This window comes from Perissodus microlepis, chromosome 6 (assembly GCF_051167445.1).
Source record: "Perissodus microlepis isolate ML-2025 ecotype Zambia chromosome 6, ASM5116744v1, whole genome shotgun sequence".
In the NCBI taxonomy this organism is placed as follows: Eukaryota; Metazoa; Chordata; class Actinopteri; order Cichliformes; family Cichlidae; genus Perissodus; species Perissodus microlepis.
Window position 1 is genome coordinate 29,793,548 of NC_140466.1, and position 12,189 is coordinate 29,805,736.

At 38.8% G+C, this 12,189-nt stretch overlaps 1 protein-coding gene across 1 annotated transcript in view; it reads left to right on the plus strand.

Moving 5' to 3' along the window:
• The first annotated feature begins 751 nt into the window (after positions 1-751).
• Positions 752-12,189, plus strand: part of mad1l1 (mitotic arrest deficient 1 like 1) — a 62,267-nt gene continuing 50,829 nt past the window's right edge. The window contains exons 1-9 of the mRNA XM_084931900.1: positions 752-889; positions 1,380-1,524; positions 1,626-1,766; positions 1,841-2,020; positions 2,117-2,241; positions 2,362-2,443; positions 3,443-3,573; positions 5,355-5,469; positions 6,220-6,281. Coding sequence (XP_084788026.1) covers positions 1,381-1,524; positions 1,626-1,766; positions 1,841-2,020; positions 2,117-2,241; positions 2,362-2,443; positions 3,443-3,573; positions 5,355-5,469; positions 6,220-6,281 — 980 coding nt within the window. The 5' untranslated portion in view covers positions 752-889; position 1,380. The remainder of the gene's footprint in view (positions 890-1,379; positions 1,525-1,625; positions 1,767-1,840; positions 2,021-2,116; positions 2,242-2,361; positions 2,444-3,442; positions 3,574-5,354; positions 5,470-6,219; positions 6,282-12,189) is intronic.

A 12,189-nucleotide genomic window follows, 5' to 3' on the forward strand; every position in this document is an offset into this window, starting at 1 on the left:
TGGTGAAGATTGGTCTGACACTAACCCACATTGGATGGATCCCTCCAAGACTGTTGGACCAACAAAAGTGATGGTTTGGTGTGGTATATGGGGTACAACGATAGTGGGTCCATTCTTCATCAATGGAAACCTCAAGGCCACTGGATATTTGAAATTGCTACATGATGATGTGTTTCCCTCTTTATGCACTGAAGCTGGCACGTTCCCTGAGTTTTTCCAGCAAGATTGATCAGACTGATCAGACTGATCCAAAACCTGCCGCCAGATAAGAATGCTTCATGAAATTATTCCCACCAATCTCTGTAAAACTGCAAAATAACTTTTGTTTATGTGATAGCTGAACACGCTAGTCCCAAACATATTACACAGTGTATAGTATACATATTTATTAATGCAATTTGCGCTAAGATTATTATTAAACCTGGGTTTACAAATATGGTAAAGTGGAGGTGGTTGACCTCTAAGGGTAGGAGTGGTATGACAGAGGTTGTGCAAATGGTAAAATTCTGTCTAATACCAATTGTAAGAAAACAGCTCTACCTGAATAGTGCCGAAGGTACCAGGCTTTTCCAAGCGTCATTGTATTTATTATTAGAAAACCAGAAATCAGAGGGGAAAAAAAACCAAACTAACAAAGAAACATTAAATCAAACTGATAACAGTGCACGATTTATTCGTTTTTCCTATTAAAACCAAAAAAAACCAAAAAAGTTTGCTTTTGATACTCGCGATATGTTACCAAATCTCGTGATACTACGTACATCCCATTCGAGCTAAACTGGAGGGATTTCTGTAGTATTGAGCGAGCAGCTAACACGTTAGCAACACTGAGATAACCTATTTGCAAATAACTCGCTCCTTAAAAAAGGAAACCAAGAACGGGTCAGAGGTGAGGACGTATTCTTACAAGCGATGCCCATTTGTTAGCTACTTAAACGTAGCTTAGAGAGAATAGCTGTAGAAAACAGTCATGGTGAACTGAACTCTTGTGTAGCCTGTGGTGATACAGGAGTGAAGCAGTTTAAACCGTTCTTAACAAACCAGTGAATACCTTCTTGAGATAATTCTTGATAATTGCCAAATATGGCAACTAACGTAAACATTTGCTTTTGGTTAAGCTACTAAAGTTGTTTTCGTGTTTGTGCAGCTGAGCAAAGAAGCTAATGCCACTTTTATCTTACTTCGCACTTTTACGTAGTTAATGCTAGGAACCTGTCTGCATATAACATTAACGTGTTAACACTTTTATCGTAAAGTTATAAAGCATGAAAATGGTGCACTTTAGAATTGCTTAGCTAAACTTTACATGGCCGTAGTGTAGTCTTTTTTTTTTTTTTTCTCGTACTGTGAGCCTTTCGTTTGTGTGCTGCATCTTCCAGGATGGATTTAGAAGACGACACGACCATTTTAACAACCCTGAAGTCCTTCAATTCCTTCATCAGCCGCCCCGAACATCCACAGCGGCTGTCAGAACACTCAGCAGGGAGTGGAATCCTGCAGAGTCAGTACAAGCGCAGCATGGAGGTACATACAGAAACTGTTTGCATCAACAGGGGGGCAAAAAAGCTGAACAAAAATAGCACCAGCATTCAGCCTCCGCACTTACTAGCATATCCTTCTTTTAGCTTTTAGAAGCAGCAGAGAGGGTTCACTCCAAGAATCGCTACCTGCAGTTGGACCAGGAAAAGAAACAGATGGAGCTGAGCCACAAACGGGCTCGTTTTGAACTGGAGAAGGCAGCCTCAGACAGCGCACGAGACTTGGAGGTACATGCCATATATACTCCTTTAATACCACATGAACAAAGCATCAGATAGCTCACCACCTTGTTATGTTGCAGCATGAGGTGGATCGGAACCAGGAGCTTTTGGGACAAATAAAGAAGCTGGAGGAGAGAGCGGAAGAGGCGAATAAGAAGCTAACAGAGCAGAAGGAAGCAAATGATGCTCTCCAGAAGAACCTGGAGGGTCTAAACAAGACACTGGAGGAACGAGATGATAAGCTTGGCACAGCTAACCAGGTGCACGCATGCTTGTAGATTTGCACGCACAGTTATTTTGCCAGTCTGGTAGTGCCTCTTATCTTATGCTGGATTACCTCTGTTATCTGTTTGCAGACCATCAGCTCTTTGAAGGATGAGATCAGAGAGCTCAGGCAGAAGATTCAAAACCAAGACTCAAAAATTTCTGCTCAAACGCTTGAAAACCAGGAGTTACAGGAAAAGCTAGATTTGCAACAAAGGTACACACACACACAAACAAGGACTGACACTTTGCTCTTTTTCATGCTAATAAATATTGAGCTGTACTGCTTAATATAAATGCTGACCATGCAGTTTTCTTTGATTGCTGTTATGATCAGGAAGTATCAGGAAGTCTCTCAGCTTTGCCAAAGTCTCCAAGCTGCGCAGTCCTCATGCTCTGATCACATAATCAAGATTAAGGTACGAAATGCTGTCGCTTCTATTGGGCTCCTTATGGTTTCACTTCAGAGTTTGAATGGTGTACGGATTTGTCTGTAGTTCAGAACATTCCAGTGTCCACAGTTCATGGAGAGAAACTAGTTGAAATAGTTAAAAATAGCAGTTTGTACGTCTTTGCACTGATGTAGACGGAGTGGTTACACAGTGTTATGTAGCTCACTGTACGGCGAATGTAAACCTACTAAATATGATTACGATTTAGACGTATAACCAATGCAGGCAAGATCATGTGCAGGATATCAGTTAAATTTTCTACATATCAGCTTTTTTGTTCAAACTACCTTTCTCCTTCAAATTGCATAATGTGAGTTTAAATGTATTTTTTCCCCTCATAACATAAACTTATCGAACATACCATTTTGCCTTCAGAACAGCCTTAATTTTCAGAGCATAGATTCAACAAGGTGTTGGAAACATGCCTCACAGATTTTGGTTCATATTAACATGATGGCATTACACAGTTGCTGCAGATTTGTCTGTCTGTTGGACTGAGATCTGGGGACTGTGGAGTACAGTGAGTTCACTGTCATGTTCAAGAAACCAGTTTGAGGTGATTTGGAGTCTTGTGACATGTCACATGATCTTGCCGGAAGCAGCCATCAGAAGTTGGGTACACTGTGTTCATAAAGAGATGGACATGGTCAGCTACAATCGTCAGGTAGGGTGTAGGTTTAAATGATGCTTAGTTGGTACTAAAGCCCTTTTTCCATTAGTACCCACTCAGATCAGCTCGACATCGATCAGGCAACATTTTTTACTAATCTTCTGTTGTCCACTTTTGGACAATAAAAGATTGCTGAGTCGTTGCCACATGATTGGCTGATTAGATATTTACATTAATACAGGTGTGTGTGTGTGTGTGTGTGTTTGCTTGTTTGTTACAGGTATTTGCTTCCATAAAGTGTGTCATTAATCTGAAAACTGTATTACTGGTGAATTTCTCACTTTCTAATTTGGCAGGAGTTGGAAAGGCGGCTTGTGTTCCAGGAGCAGGACTTTGCCATTGTGAAGACTGTAAAGTCAGAGGTGGCCAGAGTTCCAGATCTGGAAAAGGAGCTGAAGCGCCTCAGAGATGATAATGCCTACCTCAGGTTAAATACATTTTTGAAGTTTCCTTAACATGTAAATTCTTTACATTGTAGTGGAGGGACCGTTCAAGTTTCACACACATATACCACAAGCTCTCTTTTCTTTAACAAGTGTTTTTGGTATTTGTAATATGTGTTTGTGCCTGTGTCGTCTCTAAAACCTTACACTATATGTTTAGGTTGATTCTGTTTGTACCACGTAGTTTGGATGCTATTGGGCATTAATGAGCATACAAGCACTTTGAAAGATTAAGTCGGATAACAGAAGATCCATTTGTCAAGTAACAGCCAAACAGCTTGTCAGACTAAGTGGAGAAATTTAGCAGTTGGTGTGTTTATCCACTTATCCTTTCTGTTGTATTACAGAAATCTCAATTTAAAGCATGAAACTCTTCATACTTTCTCAAGATAACAGATTAAGAATTTTGCTGAAGATACCATAACTGTAACTAGGAATGTTCCTTATTCATAAGTCGATTAAATGGGAGGGGAAAAAAAAGACTGACCCTTCTAAAAGTACTCAGACAATCAAGTTGCATTTTAAATGCTGCTGAAATTTGTGACACTTTGTGCTGTGCATACACATTCACATTAGCTTGCAAAGTGTGCCAGTGTTTTGCAGCTATCTGTCCTTGCAGATAAACCTTCACACACTTATGCAGAAAGCAGTATTTTCTGGTCGAGTGTTTGTGTGTGTGTAACTGTCCTGAACAGGAACAAAGCTAATTAGCCAATTATTTTATTTTTTTAAATAATTTTTATTTGTTTATTTTTATTTTTTTAAGTGGAATGTTATATCAGTAGTGTGGGGAGGGTGTGTGTGGTGGGGGACATGCTCCTCACACTCTCCCCATCTCTCATAAAAAATCAGTAAGGAAAACAAGGAAGGGATGTGCATAATGGAATGGGTCATCACACTAAGATTACTCTGGCAAGACTTAAATGGAATACTGCAGAGCTGCACTGCACTCCTTGTTTACATGTTCTGAGACAGAGGGTGACTGGGGGGCAAGGGGCTGCCATTTACTGAGAAATCCTGCTTAACATCTCAGGGCCAACAGTCAACTGGCATACATGAATGTAATCTCAATAAGTACTTGTTCATATTACTGAGTATTTCTGGTGCTGGATAGCAAGAGGAGCAAGTATTGCAGGTTTAGCCTGGGAAATGTGACTGAAAAGAAAGACCAGGTGGATCAATCAGGATTTGGTCTGATCTTCCAAGGCGAGTCCATTGTCTGGTCTCCGATGGTTGGGAAGTCCTCAAACTGTGGGGAGATTCTTGTTTCACATTGCCTGAAACAATAGAAGGAAAATTCTTCTTTTATCTCCTAATCAGTCTCTGTTGTCTGGACCGAGCTCTTTTCCCTTATTCTTTCCTCCTCTGCAACCTTTGCATTTTTTCCCCCCTAATTTCTACCGGCTTGTGTCAGCATAATCAGCTCCCTGGTGTAAACAATGTGAGCTGGGCAAAAATAGTGTTGTTGATTGAAGTGGGTAATAACATGGCCAAAACATATCAGACGTTTCTCAAGTAGAGTTCACAGAAAAGTCACCCTAATCCAACAAGTGTGACTAAAGTAAAGAAAACTTGAAAACTAGTGAGAGCAGTGTATTATAGCTGTAATGCACAGTTGGTACATTGTTACGTGCATTTGTCGTCAGTCACTGTAATCTTAATATATTTGAAAACGGGTTTCAAAATTGCATCCGAGTGTGACTGTAGCTCATTAGACACTGAGCTATCAGTTTAATTTACCTTTTTTTGTCTCTGTTCTGTCCAGGGAGAGCAGAGAAAATTGCAGCCTGTTGAAAGAGGAGGTGGAGGGTCTGCGGAAGAAGCTGGAGAGGATGGAGAAAACCAAAGAAGAGCTGATCAACATGGAACTGGAAAAAGAGGTAAAAGTGTGGGCAGTTAGAAATATAGATATTAAGAGAATTAAGTAATAAGCAAAGCTTCAGTGAGACATTTTTAGATAGATTAATGACTCTGGCTGCATCCTTGTGAAGGTTTTTGTGACTCCCTGTCCTCTGTTTGTTTTTGCAAACTTTGAAGTTTAACTTTTAGAATTTACTATCAAATATTTTTTAAATTAATAATCTAAGCTTAGAATATCCTCCAAAAAGCCCTATACACACTGGAAGCAGTTCGTAGTGATATGGTGGCAACAGACCATAGAAAGCAACTACAGGTGAAAAAAGTGCTGCTGAAGTGGGCGGGACTTGCGATAAACTATTCTCAGCTTCACGTGAGCAACTGAGGTGGCTACCAATGAGAGTGAAGAATACAGTTGATTAACATATAAGCTGGTAGCAAATATGGGAATGTCCACTAGCATTCAGCGTCAGCTTCAAGGTGATGCTTGACAAAAGACTGACTTCCTGTGTGTAGGCAACTTGAGTAAACATTTCAGTCATTACTTTCTAAAAAGCTATTGTCAGAGATAATTGGTGAATTATAAAATATGTACAATAATAAGAGAAGAAAATAATGTATTTATACTGCTGTGGGATGTAAAGATGCCATATTTGCAAGGCTTCATGCTGCATAAAAGTATTCTTTTTCTTCTGCTGTTGACTGTATTATATCAGCATCAACTTTTCCTGTACTCAAAAACAGTTATTTGCTTTGGTGTCATTAAAACTTAGAGGCTCACAGAGAAGCTCCACGCCTGGGAGAACCTTGGGCAATCTACTGGACTCAACATAAGGTCAGACACTATTTCAAAGTGTGTACGTTTGAATCGCAAAGAAAAATATTTAAATAGACATTTGTGTATTTCTTTCTTTTTCTTTTTTCTTTTTTTTCCTGTTTTTAATCATGTATAAAGTGCCACTAGGTGGAGCTGTGGTCACTCCATACAAATGTGCCTCATCATTGTGGATTGATTCCACCATTGTGTATAGATGTCTGTTTGGTACCTGCTTGTGAGTGCACCAAATGAGTCTCAATGCATTCACTCAAAGCTGGTAATGAGAGAATGATTGCATGTTTCCTCGTGAGCAATGAAGCTGATCTGACACATTATAAACACTGCAGACCTGCCGATGGCATGCATGCACGCACACATGCGCACCGTGTTTTTCTTTCTTTTGTGATTAACGTTGACTGTGAGGTAAACACAGCGCTTAATGAAAAGTGTGTGAGGATGTGTGTTGTTTTTTTTGTTTTTTAAAGTGTATGGGGTGAAAATGGGAGGGAAAAGTAAAAACTGCCATCTAATAAACTATGAAATTAAGTGAAATCAATATTTCTGTAAGGCTCAATTTTAGTCATATGTAATGTGTTATGTAACATTTTGAATCCTTAAAATTTGAGATATTTAAAGTAAATTGTTGTAATTTACTTCCTCAAAATCCACTGGATAAGGGGAATCTCATAGTTCTGTTATTGGCTTCATGTGTGATGCTGATGTAAAAGTGCAAAATATTAATGTTGCACACATATGTTTAGCTCCTGATGATCAAAATGGCATCGCAGTCACCTTTAGAAACTCCTTAAAGCTGTTATTCTGGTGTTTAATAAAAGCCCAAAATAAACTGTCAAGGCGGTCAAGATGTTATTTTCTTGTCACAGTGTGTGCGACGTAGAGGCAGGTGGAAGTAAGTGTGTTTCATTCAGCAATTTGTTCACCTTTATTGCACTCGGTGCATCAGTGCTGTGCGAAAATTACTATTGATGTGGATTTGTGCATAAGTGGGATATTGTGATTGCCTTGTAGGCTATTAAACAGTCATTATTTCAGCATTTTACTGCTTGGAGTCTTGTCAGGTATATAATTGTCAAAGTTTTTATGAAGAAGTTTAAGAATCACAAAGTAAGTGAAAGTGAATTGGATATATGTCATATTCTTTTTGCGGTTAAGAATGATCAGGAGCTTTCAGAAGAAAGGAGAATTGATGGCACTGCAGTGACAGAATAATGATCATATCTCAGGGCCGTCAGTAATGTAACAGTGCCTGAATTAATGCTGACATGAAGTCGAAGCTGCTTGTTTAGGGCGGTTGTTGTTCTGTCATTAAATATGAAATGGCTCATAAGGGCTTCTGTGCTTTGACACTAAAGTTTGGATTTTCATTGTTGATTTTTCTATGGTTTGTTTTGTCATCTTGCGTTACTTAAAGCTAAATATAATTTATATTTATACATAATAAACATTTTCTCTCACAAGATATATCAGGATATGAAGAGTATGTAGCTGAGTTGTGACTGAGGATTGAATAAATGTAATTTACTGTACTTGAAGAGTTGACCTCCATCACCCTGAGATTTAATTCTTACAAATAATGTTGGTCTTTTGCTAGGAAGAAATAACTTAAAGGGAAAAGAGAAAACTCCTAAGAACAATAAATGTGTTGAGAAGTAGACGCAAGCCTTAAAGCTGCAGCCTGGATTTGCTAGCAGCTGGCTGGTTGCTAGAAGTTATTTTCTTTCCTTCTGTTATGTGAGATGATAACATTGTGCTTGGTTATGTGCGTGCCAGTGGGGATGACAATTGAAAATAAAATTGGAAGAAATAGAAGATGAAAATATCTTTATGCCTCCACGCTGGCGACAGCTGGGGCTGGAGGCATTTAAGTTTTGGATTTGTCTGTCGCTTTCTTTACATGATATTGCTCGAAAGTTTCACTTTGACTGGAGGATGAAGTGATTAGAATTTTGTGTGTTTAAAGTTCAAGACTTGATTTGGCCCTAATTCAAGAATCTCTAAATATCTGGAAAATGACATATATGATAAAAATGATCAGATAATGACATTTTTACACCAAAAGGTCACACGTTCTTTTTGTCATTTCTAGTTGGATACTGAATTTGTGCAACTTGACTGGTTGCTGGAAGTGCTTCTGGTCTTGCCATTGAAGGACAGCTGAATGATTAAAATATATTGAAAGGTCTTCCAGAAAATGTTTTTTTCCCCCCCTTATTATTGAAACTTTCACAAGCTACAGAAAGAACTGCAGCTATTTTGTGCATGTAAGTCCCAGACTGGTTTTTGTGTGATAGATGGTGTATTAAATTGAATTAACTACTTCATGGTAGTGTTTGTGTGTATGCTGAATCTTGATGCCACATTGAAGGCCATACAAACCTGATGCTGTTCCCTGTGGATTAAGACTTTATTTTAGCTTTCATGTGTCCATGATCCACCAGTGAAAAACGTTTAGTTGGAATGCTACCCAGTGTTCATAAATTGCTGGATTTTTATGCTAAATATTACTCCCAATTAAATAAAACCAATAAGAGTTTTGTTAACTTTGATAACAATTTCTGGAGAAATTACAGTACAACTCCTGGACACTGTTTCACTTTACATTGTTGTTGTTGTTGTTGTTGTTGTTGTTGGTTTAGATGGGCTAAAAATGTGTACAGATCCATTTCAGGAATACATAATCATACTGAAAGAGAGAGAAGTTCATCAAGTACATCAAAATCGGCCAGTTGATTCCACCTACGCTGGTTATAGAGGAGTTAAAATTAGCACGGTGATACCGTTCTATGTGCCAACATGCTAAATTTCATGCATGAAAGGTTTGGGGATTGTCATCACCCAGCAAAGAGGGTGACCGACTTTATATAACTCAAGAACGACACAGCGTAAGATTTTCAAATTAATACCATGGGTGCATTTACTACAAATCTTGTATAAGTTCTGGAGTGAATTTTGTCGAGGTCAGAGGTCAAGTTTCCTAAAAATCTTGTGAATGCATTAAGACCATGCTACATATTTGACGTAAAAATTTTCACACAGCTAATATACTAATAATTAGGGTTTTTTTCTTACAATTCCACAAAAATTACATCAAGAAAGTGTGTATCTTACAAATAACCTGGCCTAAAATGGGATGGGTGTCTGGATGCTGGATGTATATATAATAGCTGATCTCTCATTAGTTACTCTAGTAACTCAGCTTCCAGTGTTATTTCCATGTATTGAGTTGAGTAGTATATTGCTCAAAAAATGCATGTTGTGGTCATAAAGTAATGTCCAACTGTAGGTCTTACCATAATAAAGCCAAACACAGAAAGTCACAGTGTTCTCAGTTATATTTATTATGATTTTAACATTTCTTACTCCCAGTTCTTACTTAACAATTGAAAAGCAAATGGCTATGGTGAATAAAATCACAAAGGCTCATTCGCATCCATCCAGTGGGACAAATTGGACTATTTGCTACTATAGTTATGTTTGATATCTGGGCTTTGGACTAAATTTTACTTTTGGCCACGTTTCCCGATTCACTTATGTGCGTTTTGTAAGCAAGACTCGCTAATCTGACAGTTCATTTTGTAGACCAGGTTACACCCCATAGTTGTTCACAACATTGCACCCAATAATATGCAACCATCACATTGTTTTCAACAGCATCCAAGATGACTGACTCATGACCTGCAAAACAAAACAAACAAAAGGCAGAGGACAGAAAAATATCTGCTTGTGTGAGTTCAGGAAAAGGCTCATCCCTCTGTGCTCAGGGCAATGTTGAATTATCTACTTGGGATACCAAGGCCATTCCAGCTTATAATTCACAAAGTCGTATTTTAGTCATGAGTTTATTTCCATACCTGAAGTCACGCCTAGATAAATGTTAAGTGGTACAACCCACTTTCCTAGAAAAAGTTCCACATAACGGCTGAACATAACCCCCACACAGTGTCTCGCTTACAGATTATGCCTTTATTAAATGATGAAGTTTCAGTCCGACTGCCTTTCACCAGGTGCAAAGGCAACGTCTATGTACGTATACATACTCGCATGTACATGTATAATAGTTGTGATAACCATGAAGTGATATCCAACTTGCATGGATATCACTTCAAAAATTGTTAACTATAGCTGCAATACCAAAAGGGATGATTAACATATCCCATAAATCAGCGGTCCCCAACCTTTTTTGCGCCACGGACCGGTTTATGCCCGACAATATTTTCATGGACCGGCCTTTAAGGTGTCGCGGATAAATACAACAAAATAAAACTAGTACCGGTACCGAAAAAAAGAAGATTTATTCATAACACACGTGAAAAGACCCAGGAAAACCGAGTAAACGATAAAAACGATAACAAAATAACGCTGAAAACCGATAAAAACCCTGAAAACTATACATTTCACACCTGAGCCTCAACTCTCGCGGCCCGGTACCAAACGACTCACGGACCGGTACCGGTCCAAGGCCCGGGGGTTGGGGACCGCTGCCATAAATGATTAATATAGCAGAAATATGACAAAAAAAGACATCAAATGGATGATTAAAATTGTGTGTGTGTGGACATTACTTTTGTACCTGATAAAGGTTGATTAGACTCAAACATTGTAATTTATGTTTTAAGGTAGACAATGTGCAGGAGTTACATTCAGTTATAACAGTTCAATTGTGAAAATGTGCTGCAATGAAAATGTGCTCAGCATTAAAGGTCCCTTGGGATGAGACCGTTTCGCATGCCTTGTACAATAATGCATTCCATCATGGACGCTTGCTTTTGAATTGTGTGCTGATAACAAGGAAGATACTGTATCTCCTCTTTGGCCTGAAGGCATTCAGGATTTGCAAAAGAATTTCAGATTTGAGTTCAGACCATGGAAAATGAGTTTACCATGGTCTGAATAAAGCAGCTAGTTTATTCATATAATAAGCACTATAGCTAGCGTTTGGGGATGCAGTAATCACCGATCACTTACAGTGGTTGTCATAAGCGCCATTCATTCATTTTGCACTGCTTAACCATGTCTGAGTTGTGAGGTCAGCAGTCCAAGCAAACATGCCCAGACCTCCTTCTCCCTGCCCACTTCCAGCTCTTCTCTGGTGTTACCCAAGCCAGGTGAGAGATATAATCTCTCCAATATGTCCTGGGTCTGCATCCTCTTTGCAGGACATTCCCAAAATACTTCACCTAGAAGGCGCCCACGAGGCGTCCTTATCAACCACATCACCTGGCTCCTTTCAGTGTAGAGGAGAAGCAGCTGTACTCTGAAACCCTCAGAATGAAAAGGCTCGCATCCTATCTTCAAGAGTCAGTGTTGCTTCAATTGGTAAAAATCTATGCATTTATTACTAACCATCATTACACAGTGTAATATCAGTTAACGCTGCTCCATGAGATTAAAAGAGTAAGAACCTAAAAACTAAAAACTTAGATGGGAGGTGATGTCAGTTTATTAGATCTCCCAGAATTGACAGTATTTGTCTTCAGACATGGGTAGTTTGCAAAGGATGGTCAAATGCAGTTTTTTCTTAACATCTCTCCAACAGTAAGTAATGATAATTTTTCATTAGAAACAAGTTCTAGCATAGGCCACCTAAATCTCACAACTGCAGTAACAGAGGCAACTTTAGCACGCTACCGTATGTTTTTTTTTTTTTGTTTGTTTTTCTTAAATGGACTTAATGCAGTAGTATGAATCAGGCACTGAGTGGATAATCCAGCACCAGCTTCATATGTAAAATATATAAAACAACACACACAGTACCTGTGGATGAGAGACGAGATGACTGCTCGAGGCTGTGACTTATTTGTGTTCACATCATGACCTTGAAAAAAAGAAAAAAAGATTCATTCTTTCTCTGGCTCCTGTTCCAGCACCTGTAATGTTGCTGAGGTCAATATGAACACGTGAGTAT